We start from the raw sequence: 25,835 nt of genomic DNA, 5'->3' as shown, positions 1-25,835 counted from the left end.
ACCACTGCTCAAAGAAATCAGAGATGACACAAACAAATGGAAAAACATTCCATGCTCATGGATAGGAAGAACTAATATCATTAAAATTGCCATACTGCCCAAATAAATTTATAGATTTAATGCTTTTTCTATCAAATTACCAACAACTTTCTTCTCCGAACTGGAAAAAAACTATTTAAAAATTTATATGGAACTAAAAAAAGAGCCCAAATAGCCAAGGCAGTCCTAAGCAAAAAGAACAAAGCTGGAGGCGTCGTGCTATCCAACTTCAAATTATGCTACAGAACCAAAATAGCACGGTACTGGTACAAAAACAGACACATAGACCAATGGAACAGAATAGAACCCAGAAATAAGGTCGCACACATATAACCATCTGATTTTCAACAAAGCTGACAAAAACAAGCAGTGGGGAAAGGACTCATTCAATAAATGGTAGTGAGATAAATGGCTAGCCATATGCAGAAGATTGAAACTGGACCCCTTCCTTACGACATATACAAAAATCAACTCAAAATGGATCAAATATAAAATCCCAAATTGTAAAAACCCTGGAAGACAACCTAGGCAATATCATTCTGGACATAGGAATAGGCAAATATTTCGTTGACAAAGACACCAAAAGCAACAAAAGCAAAAATTGACAAATGGGATCTAATTAAACAGCTTCTGCACAGCAAAAGAAATTATCAACAGAGTAAAGAGATGACCTACAGAATGGGAGCAAAATTTGCAAACTATGCATCTGACAAAGGTCCAACATCTAGCATCTATAAGGAACTTCAAAAGATTTACAAGAAATAAACAAGCCCCATTAAAAAGTGGACAAAGGGCATGACCACTTTTCAAAAGAAGACACACATGCAGCCAAAAAGCATATGAAAAAATAGGTCAACATCACTGATCATTAGAGAAAGGCAAATCAAAATCACAATGGGAGACCGTCTCATACCAGTCAGAATGGCTGTTATTAAAACGTCAAAAAATAATGAGTGCTGACGAGGTTGCTGAGAAAAAGGAATGCTTATACACTCTTGGTGGGACAGAACTACCATTTGACCCAGCAATCCCATTACTGTGTATGTACCCAAAGGAATATTAATCATTCTGTCATAAAGACAATACATGTGTATGTTCATCGAAGCACTATTCACAATAGCAAAGACATGGAATCAACCTAAATACCCATGTAGATTAAATAAAGAAAATGTGGTACACGTATACCATGGAATACTATGTAGCTATAAAAGAAGAACAAGATAATGTCCTTTAGAGGGACATGGACAGAGCTGGACATCCTTATCCTTAGAAAACGAACGCAGGAACAGAAAACCAAATACCAGATGTTCTCACTTATAAGTGGGAGCTAGATGATGAGAACACATGGACGCATAGAGGGGAGCAACAGACACTGGGGCCTATTGGAGGGTAGAGGGTGGAAGGAGGGAGAGGAGTGGGAAAAATAACTATTGGGTACTAGGCTTAGTACTTGGGTGACAAAAAAATCTATATACCAAACCCCATGACAAACCCGGACATGTACCCCTGAACTTAAAACTTAAAAAAAAATCAATCATATAGCAAAAGTATTAACGTTGTTCTGAAATATGTTGTTTTCTCTGCATATTACTTTTATTTTTAATCTATGAATAGATAAAATATTATCTTGGTTTAAAAATGAAAACTATATTAAAAGTTTACATCAAATTGATTTTTTAAAAATCAAATTCAGAATGTCAAAAGCATCTGTGTGATTAAGTCCTAAATTTCTTTCTTCCTGCTGAGACATTGTTCTCCCTATGAAACTTTCTAAATTTAAGATTCAAATATGTGGAAAATTATTAACCTAGCTATAAAACAATTTTACTTGGTTGTTAAAAAATTAGCAAGGTCATTGTATTCAGCCTATCAGGTTATTTTGGTACACCAGACTTAGAGATTATATAGTTTCTTCCAAGGTTAATTCTAGGTCCTTTCCACTTAATTTTTTAAACACATAGAGGGTTTATTAGTTAATTAAAATAAGATCTCAAATGAGGCTATTTTATCATCAATTTTCAGGTCCACAGATAATAGCTTATTGGGCCCTTCTCTTTGGAGTCCTAGAGTTTCCCATAATAAATATTGCATAGCTATGACCATTTTTCGCTCTTCGTATTTCTGTTTCATAGTGAGACACAAACTTCGAAACCCTCCCTATTCTTTTTCTTTCTTTCTTATTGCCATAGACTTTGCTTCAGACATGTGTCATTTACCACCCCCTGAACAGTTCACATTTCTTTTCCTAGTTGAGAAGTAATAAAAGTTGTAAAATGACATTTAGTAATTGAACTCAGTTTCTTGCCACAGATACTCTGCCTTGGGGTTCCAAGGACATTAACGTGACTGGTTTAACGGTTTCCTCCTGTTAAGAGAGAAGAGGGTGGAGTGAGAAAGGATTTTCTCTGGTTACCACCTCTCAGAATGCCTTGCACTCCCTGGATTCTCCTCAAAAATGATTGACTAATTAAAAGTTAGGACCATTTACCAGCATTTGAAGATTTAGGGTGGACTCATTTTAAAACCCCAGCTGTTTACAGGCTCCTTTCTAGGTCATTGGAAGGGTTGTTGCCACCTTTTTTGTCTTAGTTTCCCTTGGCTGTTGTAACAGATTGTCACAAATTTGGTGGATTAAAACAAAAAACATTTATTATCTCCTAGATAAGTCTGAAATCATGGTGTGGAGGACTAAGACTGTCTTCTGGGGGTTTTTGGGGAAATCTGTCCCTTTTCATTTCCAGCTTCTGGTGACTGTCAGCAACCCTTGGCTTGTGGCTGTGTCACACCCATCTCTGCCTCCATGTTCATGTAGCCTGTCCCTTTTCATTTCCAGCTTCTGGTGACTGTCAGCAACCCTTGGCTTGTGGCTGTGTCACACCCATCTCTGCCTCCATGTTCATGTAGCCTCTCCTGTGTGTGTGAACCAAATCTCCCTGTCCCTCTTATAAGGACACTTTCTACTAGATTTAGGGCCTACCCAGATAATCCAGGAGAATCTCTCTGTCATGCTCTTTAATCACATCTGCAAAGGCCCTCTTTTCTAGTAAAGTAACATTTCCAGCTTTCAGGGATTAGGACCTGACATCTTTGGGTGGCCATTATTTAGTAAGTGATACTATATTTACGCATTTTCTAGGACTGTCTTCCACAGTCCTTACTGCAAGGCAGAAAACTAAGTTTAAGGTTCCCAAATGCCCCTGTGCAACCCTGCCATCTCCTGTCATTTTTGTTCGCTTTTAAAATATATGTCTAGGCTGGGCGTGGTGGCTCACGCCTATAATCCCAGCACATGAAGAGTCTGAGAGGGGCAGATCCTTTGAGCTTAGGAGTTCGAGACCAGCCTGGACATTATGGCAAAACCCCATCTCTACAAAAAATTAAAAAATTAGCCAGGCGTGGTGGCATGCACCTGGAGTCCCTGGAATTGCAGCTACTCAGAAAGCTAAGATTTGAGGTGGCTTGAGCCTGGGAGGCTGAGGTTGCAGTGAGCTGTGATTTCACCACTGTACTCCAGCCTGGGTGACAGAGTCAGTCCCTATCTCAAAAAAATAAGTTCATTAATTAATAAAAACATATTTCTATGTTTTTCTTAGTGCACAAGTAAAAATATGTACTCATTATTTTTAAAAAATATATTTTAAATAGAAAAATTTAGCAAAATAAAAATCATCTATAACCCGACTGTCCAAAAATAACCTATATTTACAGTTTCATTTTTTCTAAGCATGTTGGCATTTTCAACGTCCTACATCTATGTTTGATGAATAAATGAATAAGTGAAGGAGCCAATAAATTACAGGACGTCTCCCTTCATGGATGATCTGGTTAAGGAAGTGGAGCTTGGACTCCTCAAGATCAATTGTGTCTCTGACTTTATCAGCTGCATGCTCCTCAAATTACTGGTGCTTTACCATTCCTTCTGTAAGATGACAATAGTTCTGGCACGTAGTAAACCTCTGTAGATGTTACTTATTACAATTCAGGGTGGGAAAAGGCACTCCAAGTGGAGGAACTTGGAATGGAAATTGTTGGCGGGTGGTTTTGTGTCAACATTTGCATTAGTTTTCCTCTCAATTAAAATTTTTCAAAAATAACAAAGAGCACCTCAAGAAAGGTAGTGGGATATTCCAGACAAATGCTGAATGCCTGTAATATTACAGAGTGGTTCATATAATACATGTATATTAAGAAAGGTAATTTCTAGGTCTCTTACAATTTTGAGAGTGTGATTCTAGACTTTTGGTTTTAGAATCAAGTCTTTCTTTCCCTCATTTCCAATGTGCCTCCTCTCACAATCGAGGAATGTCTCCATTCTCCAATGAATCAAGACATGTTGAAAAACAGAAGTGACCCTATGGTAGCTAGATTGGTGATGACTATGCTCCCAAGAAGAATGCTCATGCAGGAAAACTCTATCTGAGAAGAAATTCATGTTCTTCTGTTCTGTCCAGTGTGGAAATTCACATGGGGAAAAGGATCCTCCTGTCTAAAAAGAAAGTGTTAAACGTTTTAAAATGAGTTATATCAGGAACACTCAAAATACTACATATATTTTTCTCTATCAAAATTAATGCTCTCCTGTTAGTCTCCTAGGATCTGAATACCTGTAACATTAAATAATATAATGAAAACACTTTAAAATTAAATGAGCCCAGAATGATAATGCTTCTCAACTGTAGATCTGCAGTTTACAATATAAAATAGCAAGATGAGACATCTGATTATTTGTTTCTATTTATTTGCTAATTAAAAAATAGTCTCATACAATTATTTTTGTCATTTTAAATTTAAATAATGATTTGGAAATATTACATGTTTTCCTTGCTTTTGTGTTTTTATTAGCTGAGAATATAGTACATTCTACAGTGTGTACAGCTTTATTGGTAGTATGCTCAGTTTTCTATAAGGAAATTTATTACAATGCTTAGGTCAGTGTTCTCCCAAAATATTATGCATCAGAATTACTAGGGTAGGTTCCAAAATGGTTACCAATTTGCGAGTCTTCCCATCTCTTTTCTCCCCCTGGTGGTACCCCAGGAATCTATGTAACTAATTTCAGAAGCTAAGAAGAAATTTGATAACTATTTATAAAACTTCCCCAAACTGCTTTAATAGCAGCCATTGATTAGAAAGAGGAACATAAATTGGCTTAACAGCTAAAGGTAAATCCTTAAAGCAGTTTGCATTTATTCCATTACTTTTTATTCACACGAATATGTATTAAGAATTTATCATGCCGGAGTCTGCCTGGTGTTCCCTGAGCCTTGTTTTTCTCATTTATAAAAAGAGAAATACCTATGTTACAGAGTAATTGGGTAAATTAATGACATAAATTACATGCAAAGTATTTAGCAAAGTAATAGTCAAGAAATATCACTAATCATCCTTATCAACATCAAACGCTATGGTATTTATTATTAGATTGCTAATTAGAGGTTTACTTGTTTTACTAACCAGTCTAGCCTTGCAAACACGATAGTAAAAACTGACTTCAAATTTTCTAGTTAGTTTATCTCTCTGTTTACTCACCTAGGTAATAATACTAGCAGATATATATATTGAAACTTTACTACAATCATTTCATTATTCGGGGATTAGCAAAATATGGGCCCAAAATAGCTTAGAGGTCTGGTATATTAGATTTTTAAATATTAAAATAATAAATGCTGTGTACCAGGCATTTTTCTACAAACTTTGCATGTATTAGCTAACAATGATGCCATGAAGTAGGATCTATTTTTATCTCATTTTACAGATGAAGAACCTGAGGAAGGGGGAGAAATATTTTGCCTGAAGTCATGTGACTAAAAGGTGTTAATGGGAACCTGAACCTAGGCAGTTTGACTCTAGAATAGATTTACTTAATCACAAAATTTGTTGTTATCAGGAAATTATTATATAGCCAGAACACTTATGGTTACAATTGAATGTTTTTCATAAGTGTACAGTATCCTGTTTCCTTTTCATAACAGGGCCTTAATATGTAATAACTTTTTTCAATTTTCTGCCTTCCCTGAGTAATTTTTGGATATAGGAGTGCAAAGACTTTATTGGCCTTTCTCACCTTTATGTTCTCTGTGCCTAAGACACGGCCTGGGACTTGCTACATGTTGTTTAATTAATATTAATATTTATTTAATAAATTCATGAAATTACTTGCTATAAAGAAAAACAATGAACCAACTTATATCGTTTTAATAAAACCTGTTGAATCATATTTATTTCACCTTGATCTCACTTTCAAACCTCTGTCTAATCTCATTAAAAATGGACATACATTGTCAAGCTGAGATTTTTCTACTTCGTTGTGATACTTATAGTCATTGTTTATGCTGGAAAAAAATTTCAACATTGTGCTTATTAAACTAACAGAGCTATTACACATGCATGTTTTTTTCCAATCCAAATTCCAAAGAATAAGATCCCTGTGCCTATTTTCAACAGCATCTACCCTTACCCCAATCTCTTGTGGTTTTGGCTCAGTGATCTGGTATTAACTAGATATGAGCTTTCTTTTTAATAGTAATTTTAGCTGACAGCAAACTACTAGTATGGTTATGAATTATGTTGCTTTTGCCAACTCTTAGCTGTAAAACTATAAAAGATTTTGTTTATCATATTTCATTTTGAAGTTTTAAAGATTCTTTATAAAAGGAATATTTCTTATCAGGAATAAAAATATGTATAATTCCATTTTGAATGTGCTGGTTAATTATTGTCATGAAATTATTGCCATATGGGCTGAACTCTTATCAAAAAGGTTCCATTTCCTTGTTGTACTTGAGCCTCTTCTCTCTGATCATCCAAAGTTTGCCATGAGGCATATTGAACATCAAGGGATAACATGCGCTTACTTAGAAAACTCAAGACACTTGCACCCTGGTTCTTTTGTCACTCAGTATTCCAGCAAGTAATTGATAGCTTTGTCACAAAAGGGATAATTGAAGAGTGTGTGATTAAAAAAAAATTTACCAAGTGTTGGAAAGGTTAACGAAAACCAATGGATAGGTAAAACACCCTAGGGTGAAAAACAGAGAGGAACCCATGACCACTCTTAGCTCTACTGGAATTTGGGGAAGCCTGTGCCTTTAAGATTTAGCCCAATACAAGTAGGACCATGCTGCAACTAGCATGGAAGGAAACAGGTGAATAAATATCTTGACCTGTCTCTCTTGTGCTCTTCTGACATCCCGATGTAGCCTCCCTAACCTAACCTGAAGCCAGAGATCCAGAGAGCTTGGTTTATGGAATTTATAGAAATTAATCTCTTAGAGTATGGAATAGAGTGAGGAGTGGAGAGAATATCTGGGGGAACAAACAGAATATCTATCATATCTACTAAGAGAGAATTTTAAAATATCACATGGTTTTGGCTCAAGTGCATGGGCCTTATGGAGCTGAAATCTTTTCCTAATTCCCATTTCTAACAGGGGAAATCTACATCTTCTAGATGTAGAGAAAAATTGAAGTCATCTTTTACTGTTCCTTCTTTGTTTCCTGTTTAAGCTATGACTAGTTTCTGCACATGTTTCTTAACAATATATAGTAATGCATCTGTAATGCAAATGTATGCCATTTCTACTGCCAACATGCTTCTTGACCTTACCATCTTATATCAAATTAACTGCTTTATGATAACAAACTTTTAAGAGTGTGGTATCATTAAATCTCCATCTGCTTTGCTCAAGAACCTACCCTGGCTCTCAGCTGCTACAGATATCAAGTGTAACATCCTCTGCCTAGGCTTAGAATTTCTACAACACATTCTCAGCACATGTAACCAACAATCTTCACTTAGTAATTATTCCTCCACATGGGTCTTTTGCTTATTCTAATGTGCTCTGCACATATGGTTCTAATTTCTGCTTTGGTTGATGTTATTTCCTCTGCTTTGAAAGATTACCCCTTGGCCACTAAATCTTAAAACCCTATCTTCCTCTTAAAACCATTTCCTTTATATACTTTTTTCTAACTAATCAGCCTGCCCTTATGACACTCTCTTCTTAAACTTTTATTATATTTACTTGATTTTCTAAATACTGTCACACTCATTTGTTTTAAAATTATGTGCTGTGTTATTCTTGTACTGAGAGTAAAGAGTTTATTATTTATTTCTTTCACACACTTCACATCACCTGAGATATTTAAAGAAATAATATCTGACACATGGTAGTCTGTCAACATATTACTTTCGAGTTAGATTGGGCATCTGACTTGTACTTGTTTATTAGTTCATTGCTTCTTTGGTTAATTTAGAACAGCTATGGAAGAATTAACCAACTCACACAAACAAGCAGTGCATACTTTTTAACGGCTAATTTATCTCTTAGGTATTTGCCCTAAAGGAATACATTAGGGAGAAGCTCAAAGACTTAACTTCATTGATGTTCTTCATGTTCTTTATAACATAAAATGTTCCTTATAAAACAAAAATTATAAACATATTACAGCAGTAGAGAATGTAAAAGTATGTGTACTCGAGCAAGTACTATATAATTCAGCTTTTAAAAATGATGTAGATGACTACACTTGGCATAATAACAATACATGACTTTTAAGTTTTGAAGCAGATAATAAATATCTTTTTATTTTGATTACTGTTTTGTGAAAATTGCTCTATGTTTATACACACATGTATAAATACATAAAAGTATGGGAGAATTTATATGGTGTGTTAACATTGGTTATCTGTCGTGGGTAAATTGGAGATTTTTGTTTGTTTACCTGCATTTTCAACACTGTAAACATTGCTAAACACTTTGAAAATAACTATCACAATTAAGACATTTCCCTTAGTTATGGACTTTACAGAATTTCTATACAATGTGATCAAGTTAGCTATTTCAGTTAAAGGACTTTATTTACTGAATGACTTAGTAAATTAACCACAGTAAATGTTTGTCAATTGCAGCATATCCTGCACTCACCCTTGTCTGTTGATATTTAAACTACTATTGGAGGTAGCATTTATGCTAGAGCGTTGCTTGAATTCAACTTATATGGCACATGTACAATTCAAGATCTTAGGTAGAACCTGAAGATATAGAACTAAACAGGAGCTATACATACACACACAAACACACGTGGATAAAATGAATATTAGATACTATGTTCTAAAACTAAGATAAATCACAAAATGAATTACTTCACAAAGTCATTTCAGTAAGTAGAATAAATTCTTAATTGAAACAATTATTTTTACCACATTATGGAGAAACCATATAGATTAAATTTATGTAATAAAAGGTCTTTATTACAATGAATATCTTCAAAGTATTTAGCAATTTTTAAAAAATTACTTAAAAGATAGGGAAACAAAATGGGAAATGGGATCTATAGGCCAGAGAAAACTAGATATGATAAAAAGCAGGAAAAGGAACTTCCTGGAGGAGGAGAACAAAGGCAATTCCTCCAACACCTCACCTTGTAAGGCATGGAGGGAGAGGGACACTTCTAACGCACAATTTCTTGGGTTTTGGTTGGAGAGCACTATGCTTTATCAGTCTAAGCCCAGAAGGAGGGAAATGGCAGAGGACTATAATTTTCTGTGCCAAACCAAGTAGGTTGAAAATTGAGTAAAATACTACTTTAGCTAAATATTACTATTTTTTGAGCTGGGAAAAATGGACAATATAATACAGTGGACAGGAGCATGGGCTTTTGAGTTCAGCACACTTTTAACACTGGCTTCATTATGTTAACAGTTCCCATTCACTCAACAATACACATTTTTAGCCATTAACTATATGCCAGGCAAAATGCTTGGCATTGGTAGTAAATTAGGGAGCAAAACACATATTATTTTTCCCTTACAGTTTAATGAGGGAGATGGACTTTAATCAATTCATCTTACAAATAACATAACTACATACAATGGTAAATCAGCCCAGGAAAAATTCAAGAATCTATGCAAGTGTATTTTAGATGTAGACAATCTTAAAAATAGTATAAAATTACCAGGGAAAGAATGTTGTCCTAAGGTAGATGGGAGCATGCTGCCATTTATAGAAGGGTAGTTGCTGGATGATAGAAAGCCATAGAAAGCAAAAAAGTGTAAGAGCAGAAACAAAAAACCAAACATCGCATGTCCTCATTCATAGGTGGGAATTGAACAGGGAGAACACTTGGACACAGGAAGGGGGACATCACACCCGGGGCCTGTTGTGAGGTCGGGAGATGGGGGAGGGATAGCATTAGGAGATATACCTAATGTAAATGACAAGTTAATGGGTGCAGCACACCAACATGGCACATGTATACATATGTAACAAACCTGCACGTTGTGCACATGTACCCTAGAACTTAAAGTATAATAATAATAAAAAAAAGAAAGATGTTAGAATATTCTGGATAATTCAGTAAAGGGACATTTGAAAAATTCCAGACAAGACATAATAGTTGCCTGAAATTAAAGAATGGTAGTAGTAGTGATACATAGTAGAGATAATGATTTCTACACTTCTGGCTTTTGCAACTGCATAGAAGAGGGTGACAGTCACTGAGCTGGGGAATACCTAATGAGAGCCAGATTTACTTGCATTTTAATTGGACTAAGTTGAGTTTAAGATGTCTTTGAGATAAGTGGAAATGTCAAATAAGCTTTTGAATGTATCTGAAGCTCAGAGTGTCCTAGATTAGAAATATTACTCTGATATTCATTGGCTTACAGTTGGTTATTGAAATCATAGGCCTGGATGAGATAGCCTGGAGAAAGAGAGTACTAGAATCAGAAGAGAAGAAATTATTGGATAAATCTTTTTAAAAACTCTAATATTTAAAGGTCAATTAGAGTCAGCAAAAGAGATTCAGACAACAGAGAAATTAGGGAAAAACCTAGAGAAAACCAAGGAACAAAGGAAAGAAGATGCTTCAAGGAAAGAGTGGTCAATAGTGATGGACACTAGTAGAAAGTCAACTCACTGAAAAGTGAACATTATCAAACATGCAGCTTGTGAGTCATGTAAGTGGAATGCTGGGTGCATCAACCAGGCTGCAGTGGGTACAGTGAGGAAATAGATTCAGTATAGACAGTAGGCAAAGAAAAAAAATAGAATGATAGTGGGAAGTCAAAGTACTTTTTTTAATGACACAGACTTTTAAGTATATCTCAGCACTGAATGAAATGATCCACTAAAGAGAGAAATTTAAAGGTAGAGAAAGGATAGCTGGGCGTGGTGGCTCATGCCTGTAATCCCAGCACTTTGGGAAGCCGAGGCAGGTGGATCACCTGAGGTCAGGAGTTCGAGACTAGCCTGGCCAACATGGTGAAACCCCGTCTCTACTGAAAGTACAAAAATTGGCCAGGTATGTTGGCGGGTGCCTGTAATCCCAGCTACTCAGGAGGCTGAGGCAGTGGAATTGCTTGAACCTGGAAGGCAGAGGTTGCAGTGAGCCGAGATTGCGCCATTACAATCCCACCTGGGTGACAAGAGCAAAACTCCGTCTCAAAGAACAAAAAAAAAAAAAAAAAAAAAAGAAAAGAAAGAGAAGAGATAATCAAGAGAAGGCTTATCACAACTTTGTCTAAGTCTACCTTGTTTTCACAGCTATAAAATGGGGAAAAGAATACCTACCTCATATGATTATACTAACAATTAAATAATATGGTGCAGGTAGAATGCTTAGTAAAATTTCTGGCACACAGAATGTGTTTAATAAATTGGTGCTTAAGATGAATCTAGCAGCTAACATACATATTAGTCTTATACATATTAGATGCTAAATAAGTATTCATTAAATCTTGAGTGAACATGACTCTGGCACATAATTTTTGATTATTGGGAATATAAAAGAGTCTGATGCATCTTACTGTATACTGGGTTATAGCTACACCTTGGATATTCACTGATTATAATGATGATATATGATGTTTGCTATCCGATGATGTTGATGTTTTGAGTATTTGTTTTCACAGGGTACTATCTTTCTGCCTGGAAATAAAGTTTTTGAGCATCCCTGCAATGAAGAGAACCCAGGGAAGTTCCTTTTTGAAGTAGTTCCAGGTAAGATATTTTCCTAGTCTGATTAAATTATTGTCATCCTGTGTTGGTAAAGGTGAAGATGGGTCAGACAGGTTTCATTCTTTTTTGAATCATGTCTGAGAACCTTAATTTGAGGTTTGGTTAGTGTTGACGCAGATAATGACTGCAGGTTTATATACTAGTACAAATGAATGCACTCACACACACGTACTCTGACCACGTAACTACTGGATTTTCATTTGTCCATGGGACTTCATAGTTGACCACAAGTCATGATACAGTATTTGTTCAGGACTATTGGAGATGAATTTGATTTTACAGCGCTCTTGTGATATGAAATTTGACAAGGTGTTATAGGTTGAATGCTTTGCCCAGTGGAGTCACTGACATATTTCCTCACAAAATTGCATCTTCAAGGAGGTTTTGCAAAAAAAAAAAAAAAAAAAAAAAACCCTTACTACTTAATACTTGTAATACTGACCAAGTATTACAGTTCTGTACCTCAGCTTTGCTCCCAACCATCCACATGTTTTGCTGGTAAAGCTGAGGACAGCTCTGGCAGGACATCAAATCCTGCAGTTAAACTTTTGAAACATCTGTTCGTGTTTCCTAGTCATTTGTATTCATTCCTCTTAGTGTACCTGATCTCCACTAAAATCTTTGACTAACCCAGCAACAGTTCCTCCAAGGCCATGATGTCTACCTCTTTGATCAGTTCTTCAACCTTTCCTTATCCCTCAATGTAAGAAAAAGGGAGGTAGGAATCTGGCTCCGGCTGACCGTTTATGTAATATTGATATTGTTTTGATCACAGTCTAGGGTGGGTGTGAATTTATTTGGGTAAGTAATATGGAGTTCTTATCAATAATGTAGTCAATAAAATGTATTTTTCCCATATTTATATTAAATGCTGGGAATCTAAAAGTGAAAAGCATATTTTCCCCTCGATGAAAACAGCTGTAGCACTAAGTTCATCTGGCTCATGATGGAATCCATGACTAAATGTTAATTAATGCAGCTGAAGTGCAGAAAGGTTAGTCAGATGCAATGTGTTATTTGTTTCCCTCCAGGGAGAACATATTGTAAGAAACCTGAATCTTATTTGCCTTATTAAAATCCTTTTATTCTTACTTCTTAGTGGAATACCCTGTATAGAACCAGATTCCAGATGTTACAAAGTCTTTGAAGTATCAGTAGAGGAAATTTCTTTTCCAATTTATTCTCAGACAATAGCGCATGTTGGCTTTTAAATCAGCATGGTATTGAACTGATGGCTGACTCTTTATCTCCAATAATGCTAGAGGTCTACTTTTCCATTCAGTCTGCTAGCTGCAAGGAGGTTTCATCTTTTGGTGAAGAAGTTCTCAAGTAATATAGATGGATATTTTCAATACTGTTTTAGAGAGAGCCATGTCTTCAAGACCAGGAAGTAACAGATAAAATCTCTTCTCCAACATTGCTATTCTAAATCATCTATTTCATATGCAGTGCGTATGATATAACAGCTTTTGATGAACAAAGCCTAAGAAGTTTAAGACTATGTAATATGGAATATGAAGGTTGTCCTTTCAAACAAATTTATAGGAAATTCAAGCTTGCTTCTGTAATTATGGAGATAAATATAGTATGTGAGTAGATCATTTGAAAAGATGCTTCCTGAATTATTAATACAGTATGTAATAGCTGCTAAATTAGGTTTTATAATTCTAAATAATCTTATGAAGTGTGAAGAGAAGTGTTCCAAATGTATCTTTGAAGACAGAGCTGGAAACACAAAGCACTACAGTGAGAATCCAGTGTCTGTGTCATTCATCCTGGTCACTGGGGCTTTATTGGTGTGCCCTTGACATCAGGATGGCATTTCTAGGCAAATGCTTTTGTACTTCTATGATAATGTGGGATCTGTATCAGATTATTTTCATCAATATTTGCATTATTGGGGTTATTTAGGGATAGCATAACAATTTATCTTTGCAAGTGGGAATGACAAGATAATATTTTTCAATTTTTTCCATTGTGTAATTGTTTAACATGAGAATTTGGGATGTTACAACTGAGTGTTTTTATTTGTCAGAATGCATAGGAGGCAGCAAGGATTGCAGAAATGTGGTTGGTAACGTGTATAGAACCCTCGGCAGGCTGTGGGCCTACCTGGCAGCAGATCCTCATAAAGCATGTTTATTCTAGATTGGCTTTCTCTATAAAATTCTTTCAATTGCTACTTCTGAAAATCTATCATAAAGATGATGCTTACAAACCCGACAAGTGTCTATCTTTATGGATAGCTAACTGAAGCCTAACTATCCAGAGTTTATGAATGAGTGGGAGAGGATTACATATTTTAATTTCATCTGCCCATAATGATTTCCAACAAAACTAACAAAAGCCTCTAGCAAGCTCTTTGCCATATATTTTAGCACTATATGCATACGTACACATTTGTGTGTGTGTTACGAATACAGTTTATCCATAAGTGCACTGTATGTCCTTATAATTTTTCCATATGTATCTATATATATGTAGGAATTTTTATTTTGTTTTATTTTTGCTTTTGCTCTATGCTGAAATATCCTATGAAACCAAGGAAAATCATATAAAAAAACAAGAATTTTCAATAAAATTGAGCATCTCAGGTCTTTGTGTATTACTTATTTATATTTGTTTACAAATTATATTTGTATGCATATTTTAGGCTTTTGTAAAAGCCTATCTGAAAATAAATCTACCGTGTTTTAGGGTTGATTTCCTATAGATTCATTATCCTATGAAATGAATTATCTCTCTGAATAATGCCATGAGTTATAGATTTTTCGCTCCAAATTTTTCCTATTTCTCTACTTGTTATTCAAAGGGATATCAGCCAAATTGGCAAATTTGAAGTCTTCTCTATCAGACATGCCAAATTTTAGACTGAAGTGAACTTTTATGGCCAAAGTCTAAGCTGTTGGGAAATGTGGTTGAGAAAGAAAGATTGGCAAATCTTTAATGAGCAGTTCTTGAGGAAAGAACATGCAGTTGGTTTCTGCTTCTCTAAATGTGTTCTAGTTGAATTTTCCTTGAAAGGTTTTAAAAAATAAAGAGTAGTTATTGGAATAATGATGCCTTAGCTTTCTTAGGAGAGAAGTTTCTCAGAGAAAAAAATAAAATGACAAAGAAACAGACATCAAATAGGCAAAATAAGACAAAGGAGGACTATATGTACCTCCATATATTTAGAAACCACATCTTTCTTGCTTTTTACTGTATACCTAACAACTGGAAATAGCATAGTATAACATATGGTGCTAAACAAATATTTCTTGAAGTGCATATATTTACCAGGTTTATGGAAGAATCTCAATCATATGAAACTGCCCCCACTCTGCTATGTTGAACTATTTCCTGTTGCATAGGACCTTTTCTCCCCTGTTGCCGCAAAGACCTCTTTGTCACTCTAGTGGCTAAAGTGAAGAGAAACTTCTTACATGTTTCCTTTCCTACTTTTCTGCCTTCCTTTCTAATGATGAGACCAAGAGATGGATGGAAGAAGGTAGAGATCTTCCTACACAGGGGATAGCGCTGGGGCATAGCCCCTTCACACTGACTGGTCATTACAGACTTTCCTCTCTAAAGGCTGAATCTTTCACAGATGCATTTGTGGATTTTTCAGGGTCTCTGGAATTAGAAATCCACTTCACATGCTAGTATTCTCCCAGCATTGGGATAGTCCTCTTGGATGGGATACAGCAAAAGGGCTCAAAGGCCAGCTGCTTGCTTTGTGTTTATTCAGCAACTAGGAAACTCATGTACCCTGGCCTGCAAAGTAAGGGAAATGCAGGCTGTTCCACTGTTGCTGCCTCCTTTGGCTTATCACTTTCTCCACGGGTTATCAGCTTCAGTGCCCATCAAGGTCAGTGGCTTGCCAAGCTTCAGAGGCCAGCCATCATGAGTCCCTGACTTCGAGAAGGAGTGGGTCACTGTTCTAACACACATCAAAATTTACCAGCAATACTCTTGTTCCGATAGTTGGGAGAATTCCTAGTCCTCCCCCTCAAAAAAACAGTGCTGATTTTGAAAACTGCTTCCTCCAAGTAGCACTTCCTCTTTTCTAGTTTCCCTCTCAAAACAGTCAGGGCCATTTGGGTTCTCAGAAGTGGAATGCTTTCTCTCAGTAAACGTGTCAGAGAAGTGGCTAGGCACAATTTCCATTGGTCTTTTCAACTTAGAATGTGGGGGTTTAGCCTCTTTTGGGGGGCGGGAGGTGGACCTTAGCTGCAATTCCAGGATAACGGGGATAAAACGTTTTATTTACATCTATCTATAATCTTAGATTGGATTCCAGGAAACACATGCTGATGGGGAATAACATTAGATTGTCACAGGAAAGGTTCTCTAAAGATATTTTTTCTGTGAGAAAGTGAAGAAACCAGGATGTGACAGGAGCACCTGCCCTGCAACGCTGTAGCAACTGAGGTCTTAGCTGATCCAGTGGGGTCCCCTGAGGCTGTGATCCCTCTCAAGTTTGCTTCAAACTGAGGGGCTGGGGCTTTGTTTCCTGGTGCCAACTAGTCATTGATTGGGAGCAGGGAGACAGATAAACTTGGGTGAAGCTGTTTCCTCCTGCATTGTAGAACAATTCCCATGAGAATCTCTTTGTGCCTTCAGCAACCAATATACCAGTCTTTGGGATCTAGAGAGAGTACTACAGTATCCATGATAATGTCTATAGCCTTATCAGTATCTAGACATCTGTATTCCAGGCAATGTTCCAGGCTGTTTGCATGTATTGCTTTATTTAATCCTTACTATAACTCTATGAGGCAAGCAATGTTATTATCTTTATTCTGCAAATGACAGATCTAAGGCACAGAGAAGTAATTTGATCCAGGTTAAAAAGCTAACACTAGGCCGGGCGTGGTGGCTCATGCCTGTAATCCCAGAATTTTGGGAGGCCGAGGTGGGGGGATCACCTGAGGTTGGGACTTGGAGACCAGCCTGACCAACATGGAGAAATCCCGTTTCAATACAATATTAAAACACAAAATTAGCTGGGCGTGATGGTGGGTGCCTGTAATCCCAGCTACTCAGGAGGCTGAGGCAGGAGAATCGCTTGAACCCAGGAGGCGGAGGTTGTGGTGAGCAGAGATCTCACCATTTCACTCCAGCCTGGGTGACAGAGTGAGACTCCATCTCAAAAAATAAAGTAAAAAAGGCTCGGAGCCTATTTTCTGAAATATGAGCATGTGAAGTTATTTTTTGAACTGGAATGGATACACTGGTATCTTTCCAGACTCATTCATTAAGAATGAGAATTTTGGCACTTGATAAGAGTAGGCATTTTTGTTTTTTAGCAGCTATTTATAATGCAATATATAATACAAATAGGCACTAGATAGAGATGCCCACTTATAGTTCTTTTGAAAGCATGCTCTAAGGCCACAGCAATCCCATCATGAAAAAGTGGGGAGAAACAGACATTTTCCAGCAGTGATCTTCCTTATTATGAATAAAGGTAACAAAGGTGGATTCTACAGATGGAGTGCTTTCTTATAGACAACTGTTACGCTCTGGGATGCAATTCTCTTTCATTACCGAGTACACATTGCTGAAATTGTTCTCAGCTTCTTCACAAACTCCCTTCACGTACTGTCCAAGTTATCACTCACTGTCTAACCACCAACCAACACACCTGATATTAATCATATGCTGGGACTCAGTCCACCCACCAAGCAAAGATTCATCATGGTTTTCAAGGGCAATTGTCAATATTCCAGACCCTAAAAGGCCCATCTGACCCAGTGCCTAAAATCAATATTAACTAAAACTAGGAGGTGTTCTTTCCTCTTCCTTCCTCCAGGGAAAGAAAAGAAGAGGTGAACACAAAAGACAAGGGGATGAGGAATGAAAAGTAGCCATGGAAAAAATAAGATAAATTTTGAAGGGTAATCTAAAGTGATTTTTATCTGCCTAGAAACAAAATTAGGCCCTTCAAAAAAAAAAAAGATGTTATTTATCCTACCTTTAGCCACAACTATACTAATTATTTCCAATACCCTCAGACAATTACGTGTTACCTTTGTACATTTCAAATTTTAAAAAGTTTCCATTCTAATTATTTTTTCCAGAAGGATTTCTTAGGAGATAGGTGAAAAGTTAGAGGACGTGGGTGCCTAAAGAATCTAATAAATGCATTGATCCTTTTGCCAAAAAAAAAAAAAAAAAAAGGCAAATACCTACCAAAATTGCACATACTTCTGAGGACTTCAGAGATTCCCTAAAATGCAATCATTGACTGTAGTTTAAGAATAATAGTTTATTTTGGGGACCAAAGACTTTATTATCTCTCTCTCTCTCTCACTCTTTATCTATCTCTATTTTAGCTAATGTGTCTATGTTCCTATGCATTTATCTATTTTATCTATGTACATGTATGCATAAACTGTTATTTGTAATTATCTGGTATACCAATCAGTTTTAGACTTTTACCTCTCTGATTCAGTTGTTCTTTCTCCTGTTTCTATGAATGTGTAACTCTACAGACCTATTTTGCACATTTACAAAAGAACTTTTCCTGGATGGAACATTTCATGGGTCTGGAGGCTGTAAAATTTTTAATTTAGTAAAACTTCAACCTACTTAGATGGTTAGTGCAGCTGTGTTATGTAATAGGCCAGCTGAGAAATAAATAGTTATGAGATAGATTCATGGGTGTCTCTGGGAAAGAAAAAAGTTTGGCCAATTTTTGAGTTTTTGGGATAATAATGTAACAACAGCAATAAAAGTTTACCATACATGTCTGCATTTGTGACTCCTTCTGGGTTGAATAAATAATGTCACTGGCTACATTAACTTGCTGTCATTTGAAAATGTAAGGCAATATTTGGCATATATTTTATATGAAAATGTAGGAATGTTTTGATTGTGTTTTAGCATAAAGTTTAGTCATTTTCTTGATCACCAGTTATATATGCTGCTTAGGCATTTAATTTTACAGCACTCCCTTATCTTAACTTTTTTTCCTTTTTGTGTTAGTTCTGTAAGTTAAAATCCATGCAATTATATTTGTTACCCCAAAGCAGCTGTGACAATCTCTTTTTTTGTCTGCCTAAGTCTGTAGGCAGCCGTGAAGCTTGTATTTTTTTTTTTTTTGCTTAGTTTTAATATGTGCAAATCATTTAGAGAATGTGAGTAGGAGTTGCTTATGGTATGAAAACATAATTCTATATACACAAGTAGCTCTACATGAACTAAATAATTGCATTGGTGAAAACAGCATGTATTAACTACTATGTGTTCTTTTACTTAAAAAAATTGTTTGAGATTTTTGTTTCAAAATTCCCTTCCTACTTAAAATACATTAAAATGTACACTTGAAAGAAGCTATTAACATGGTACAAAGAACATTTTTAAAATGTTTTTAATCCTTTGAAATTCTGGCTAATGTTACTTCAACCAACAGACATTTGGGGCATTTACGAACTGATGGACAGCGTGATCATATGATCCTCTCCTGTGAAGTGTCCCTATGAGGAGTGTCCTCTCACAGTGTTGGTAGACATATTGATCCAGTCACCATCACTATTCGCTAGATCAGGGGCCAGAAAACCTTTTCTGGAAAGATCCAGAGAGTAAATATTTTAGGCTTTTGTGACCATAAGGTTTCCACTATAATTGTTCAACTCTGCCATGGCAGCAAAAACAAATGGATGTGGCTGTATGTCAACAAAATTTACTTATGGCCACTGAAATGTGAATTTTATATACTTCTCAAATATCAGAAATATTATTCTTTATTTTTTTCCAACCACTTAAAAATGTAAAAAATAGACAGTGAACCAGATTTGGCCCATGGGCATAGTTTGCTGACCCCTGGGCTAGATAAAAAAAGCAAACCTATGAAAAGGAAGCTGAAATACTGATATAAATCACTAATCCCCACTGGTGCCACCAGAGCCAGAATTAGATAGAACTCTGAGACAGCCTGTCTCCCCAGGCCATGGCATTACCCATTGCCTCAAAATCATGATTCAGTAACTATTTGCCAATATTTTTATTTAGAAGTTCCATCTCTGAATATCTATGCTTTAAATCACATTGAACTTTAAAAGTGTTAGTGACCAAACTGAAATCTTCTCTTTTAAACACCGTCTCAGTTCATTTGGAATTCTAGATTCTGACCAGAACTGAAATCTCTTATGTGACTTTATGAATACCATTAATAGGAGATGGGATGTGCCTAGCATGAAAAACATTTCCCGTATTTTGTTCGGTCTGCACAAATTCAGGGAGCTATTTACAAATATTCTGAGATGGAAGCAACTCTGGCAAGATCAAATAAGCTTGACGTTTCTTCTAAGCTTTCCTTTATATGATGTACATTAGCTGTTTTTTGAGACAGGGTCTCACTCTGTCACCCAGGCTGGAGTGCAGTGGTGCAATCACGGCTCACTGCTGCCTCAACCTCTTGGGCTCAAGTGATCCTCCTGCCTCAGCCTCCTGAGTAGTACCTGGAACCACAAGTTCACACCACCATGCTCAGCTAATTTTTTTGTTTTTGTAGAGATGGGGTCTCACTATGTTGCCCAGGCTGGTCTCAAATCCCTGAGTACAAGCAGTCCTCCTGCCTCAGCCTCCCAAAGTGCTGGGATTATAGGCATGAGCCACCACACCCAGCTTGCATTAGTATCTTAAAGCTCTAAGTATCTCACAGAAAATAACAATACATTATTTGTAAGTCAAACAAACAAACTTAAGCTTATCTTCTTAGAGGGGTAGTTTATTTCCCTTACCACCCATTTATTAACATCTCCCGTCCCCAAACCCACCAGTTTTCTTTTACTATCAGTATGAGAAATGCTCCCATAATATTCATATTTAATATTTACTGAAATATGTGTCAGGCCCTGTACTGATATATGTCAGGCATTATATACAATGACTCATTTAATATAACTGCACATACACACACTCACACACACACACACACACACACACACACACAGAGAGAGAGAGACTGGGCATATGTGTGTATATATATATATATATGAATGTGAATATATATGTGTATATATATATAGATATATAGATATATACCTACCACAAATGGAGTTATGTGAATATATATTTTTTGTGTGTGTGTATATATATATATATGTGTATATATATATATATGTATGTATGTAAAACAGTGGTACAAATTCACATTTTTAATAAGTGCTAAAGCCAGGCTTCACACCCATCTGCGCCCACAAAACCACCACATGCCACAACCTTCTTATACCAATAAGAATATGGATAGGTTTATTATCTACACCACACTGAGGCCAAATATCTGAGAATTAAGAGAAACAAGGATGACAAGAGGAAATGAGGTTATGGGTTTAAGAGTCAGTATACTCTGCATTTCATTCCTCTCTCCTCCATACTCACAGTCCTTGCATTGACTGTGTTCTCTTCCTTCCCTATTAGATTGGAAGCTCTTGAGAAGAGATACCTTCTGTCCCTACTGCCTAGCAGAGTGCTGTCATGTAGTGTATGCTTAATGCATGTTTGTTGAATTAATGAATAAATGAGACTGCAGTTTTATCATCTATGGATTGATAACATTGGATTAGTCAAAATTAGAGTTCTCTAGGTCTGAGTTATTTAACGTGATTATTGACCTTTTTCCCAGTGCCTCCTGAGACTGGATCCTAGAGAAGTTCATTAACTTCTCAGACTCTACAGTATTTTTAAAGTAGACAACATTATAGCTAGATAGGAGGAAAAAGTTCTAGTGTTCTATGCTACTGTAGGGTGACTATAGTTTGCATTAATATGTTATCATGTCAAATAGCTAGATGGAGGATATTGGATGTTCCAAACACAAAGAAATGATAAATATTTGAGATGGTGGATATGCAAATTATCCTGATTACTCACTATACATTATATATATTTCACAACATCACTAAGTACCCCATAAATATGTACATTATGTGTCAATTTTTTTTAATAAAAGAAAGTAGTACTCTCCTCATTCTTGAGTCCTTCATTAGTACACCAATAGTGTCTTTTATTACTTTGAAAACAGAAGCTATTTATAAAGAAGTTATTTGCTGAGATGAATGTGATCTTTCCCATTGTTCTTTGTGATATGGTTTTAATTATGCATTCTCAGGCCATTTGTGTTCACCTGCTTCTTTTATTCAATAATTGAAAAGGGCTTTCAATCTAATCAAACTATGAAAATAGCAAAGTACTAAACAAATGTTGGCTGCTGTTATTACAAATAGGGTTTGTCCAGGCAGGTCTTTGTCTGTGGTAGGGCTTCTCTGAGCCACAGAAAGAGTGTGTTTAGGTGACTTGATGGCCAGTGGAGAGAAAAACCAATAGGTTAGAAACGATGTCAGAATGAGAAAGGGGAATCATACTTCAAAGGAAAAGAAATAGATGAGGAAAAGGAAAATGAGTGTGCAGCAGAACAGCTGCTGATAATTAAGAGTGAGAGATAAGCTTGTAGCCAGGAGAGCACTGGCATATCACTGAGACCTGTGTCAACTCTCAGGGAACCAAGGAAGGCTTTTTCTTTTCTTTTTTAATAGAAAACTGAGATGAAGTGGTCCTGAATGTTTCAAAAGATAAAACCCCAAGGACCATCTGCAGCCCAATAATGCATCCCTGGGACTGTCAGGCTTCCTGGCTTTAAAACGGACCTTATCTTTATTTGCCTATTCATTTGTAGGTTCATTTAGCCCAGGCTAATCAAATATTTATATTTCAAACATAGGAATAATAAACAAAAATTCAAACTTCTTTTTTTTTTTTTTTTTTTGAGACAGAGTTTCACTCTTGTTGCCCAGGCTGGAGTGCAATGGTGTGATCTCAGCTCACCGCAATCTCCACTTCCCGGGTTCAAGCGATTCTCCTACCTCAGCCTCCTGAGTAGCTGGGATTACAGACATGTGCCACTATGCCTGGCTAATTTTGTTTTTTTGTTTGTTTGTTTCTTTTAGTAGAGTGTTTATTTTTCTCCATGTTGGTCAGGTTGGTCTCGAACACCCAACCTCAGATGATGCACCTGCCTCGGCCTCCCAAAGTGCTGGAATTACAGGCATGAGCCACTGTGCCCGACCTCAAACTTCTATATTACATTCAAATTGCATCAACCAGCTATAGATCTTACAGGCCTCACCAACTTTTTTTTTTTTTTTTTTTTTTTTGAGATGGAGTTTCACTCTGTCTCCCAGGCTGGAGTGCAGTGGCACGATCTTAGCTCATTGCAAGCTCTGCCTTCCGGGTTCACACCTTTATCCTGCCTCAGCCTCCCGAGTAGCTGGGACTACAGGCGCCCGCCGCCACACTTGGCTAATTTTTTGTATTTTTAGCAGAGACAGGGTTTCACCGTGTTAGCCAGGATGGTCTCGATCTCCTGACCTCATGATCCACCCGCTTCAGCCTCCCAAAGTGCTAGGATTACAGGCGTGAGCCACCGCACCCGGCCGAGGCCTCACCAACTTTGTAGGACAGTCCCTAAACTGTTATTATGAAGGGGCACTGGTTTAAGGACTCTCTGGTCCCATATAGAAAATTTTTCTATGAACTTCTGCTTGATTAGCACCGTTTTTAAAAAACATTTTCTGTGCCATTCACAAGAAAGGGGAGTGAGTAGAAAGAATCTTTAGTGTATTTTTTGGCTTTCTAGGGCTTCCATAACAAGTACTACAAACTGGGTGACGTAAGCAACAGAAATGTATTTTCTCAGAATTCTGGAGGCTAGAAGTTCAAGCTCAAGGTGTCAGCTGGGTTGGTTTCTTCTGAGGGTTCTCTCCTTGGTTCATCTCCTTCTCCCTGTGTCATCACACAGTCTTCCCTCCGTGCCCTTCTGTGTCCTACTTTCTTCTTCTTATAAGGACATCAGTTATATAGGATTAAGGCCACCCTCATCACCTCATTTTAAATTAATTACCTCTTTAAAGACCCTGTCTCCAAATGGGGTCACATTCTGAGGTATTGGGGGTTTGGAGTTCCTTGTGTGTATTTTGGGGAAACACAAGTAAGCCCATATCAGAATTGAAAAGGAAATGAGACTTAACTGTTCTTCTAAAGGCTTCTCTATTTTAGGGGACAAACTTTCCCTCATGTTTCTGACTGACACCTTGAGCTCCACCCTACTCCTCAAAGAAAGAAGCAGAAATCCAGACCTTGCTATATGTTTACCATGCTATAATCCAGAACTCTACTTATTCCTGCCACAAATATTAAAAAAGCTGAGAGATTTAGCAACCAAAGAATTAACTAAAAACACAGGAAATAAAAATGAGGGCTGCCCAGGGAAACAACAAATATTGTATATCTAGCTATTTTTCCTGAAAATTGACCTTGGATTTAAAACTCTCCCAATTTTACTCTTAGCGTTTTGTTTTGTTTTGTTTTTATCACTTTGCCCAAAGGAAATAGATTGGACATCTAGCCTTAGTGCTGTTGTTATTGTCTTTATTTGTGTATTTTTTTTCTTTTTAAGTGAAGGTTAATTTTATTTGAGGACAAACTTCTCTCTAAAATGGTACTCTAATGCTTTAAATACAACTGTTATGCGTCTAGACAGAGGCAGAAAGCCAAAGGGAGCACTTGATACGTCTTATCCAGTTGCCCAAGCTTTCTGTAGTGAATTACCAACTTGTCATTTAGGATATACAGGAGCAAGGGGTGTCAAAACAGGCAATTAAGGCTTCTGGAAAACGATTAGTGCAGTGACATAATTCAGGGATTTTTTTTTTTTTTTTTTTTTTAGCAACAATCACATTGTCCTTCTCATGACTCATTATTTCTGATGTGTCACTTGCTTATCGGAATCACAGTGGAGATAATGACGAAACTGTGCTTGGGGGCTATTTGGCTCTAATCTCTGGGCTGTGATTTGTCATAATGGGTTCTTTGATTGAAACACAAGTAATTCATTCCACTTTGGCTATAACTGATGCAAATCAGTTATTATTTAAGTAGTTGGTTTATTTTGCATTTTATTTTTGATCATCCTGTCTCCCACACATAGCCTTACTGCCAACTTAATTTAATGGATATTCCCCTAATTTCCTAATACCAAGTATACAAAATTACTTATATCTGTTACTACAGAGAAATTGCCCCTTTTCCTTCCTAAATCCAGTTCTTCATCTGTCTTTGAATTCCTTCCACTCCCACCTTTTCAGGAACCATAATCTATTGATTGTACTGTTTTTATCTTGTTATGTAATTTTGGCTCCTGTGGTGTATTCTCATAGGATTACAGGTGTGAGTACATTAATGTTTTCATTTAAAAAGCAAATGAATCTCATGAATACTAAAGTTTTAAAAATATGAGCATACAATCATGCTATTAGTTCTCTGAGTTTAAAAAAAAAAAAAACTCTTAATCACACTTCTCCCATCATCCAGCACCTCACGTGTTTTGCTTCTTTTTGCAATAAAACTATACCACACTCATTTCAACTTCTAGCTTTGTTCAGATCAACTTTTGTCCCCTCATTCCACCAGAATTTTTTTTTACTAATGACATTAATGACAGCTGATTTTTCTTTATCCATTGATTACGTTTTAATCCTCATAATAATTGCCCAATCAGAATCATTTGACCCAGTTGATTACTCCTTTTTTCTGGGTACACATTCTTCATTTGACTTTTAGGACACTAACTTTCCTAGTTTTCATCCTACTCTATTGTCCCTGTCCTTAGTCACCATTACTTGTTACTCTTCTTCTCCCATACCTCATCATGGCAGAGGGTCCTTGGACTCAGTCTTGGTCCTCTTTGTCCTGGAGCACTGCAATATTCTACTAGCTTGTCTTCAGACTGTA

At 36.6% G+C, this 25,835-nt stretch overlaps 1 protein-coding gene across 1 annotated transcript in view; it reads left to right on the top strand.

The window, feature by feature from the left end:
* The window catches only part of ARHGAP24 (Rho GTPase activating protein 24), a 426,381-nt gene that overhangs the window by 125,204 nt on the left and 275,342 nt on the right, over positions 1-25,835 (top strand). Inside the window, exon 3 of the mRNA XM_032145923.2 lies at positions 11,954-12,041. Coding sequence (XP_032001814.1) covers positions 11,954-12,041 — 88 coding nt within the window. The remainder of the gene's footprint in view (positions 1-11,953; positions 12,042-25,835) is intronic.

The sequence above is a fragment of the Hylobates moloch genome, unplaced genomic scaffold (assembly GCF_009828535.3).
Source record: "Hylobates moloch isolate HMO894 unplaced genomic scaffold, HMol_V3 SCAFFOLD_2, whole genome shotgun sequence".
NCBI classification, from domain to species: domain Eukaryota; kingdom Metazoa; phylum Chordata; class Mammalia; order Primates; family Hylobatidae; genus Hylobates; species Hylobates moloch.
The sequence above is the reverse complement of the archived record's forward strand: the minus strand, read 5'-3'. Positions and strand labels throughout refer to the sequence as shown.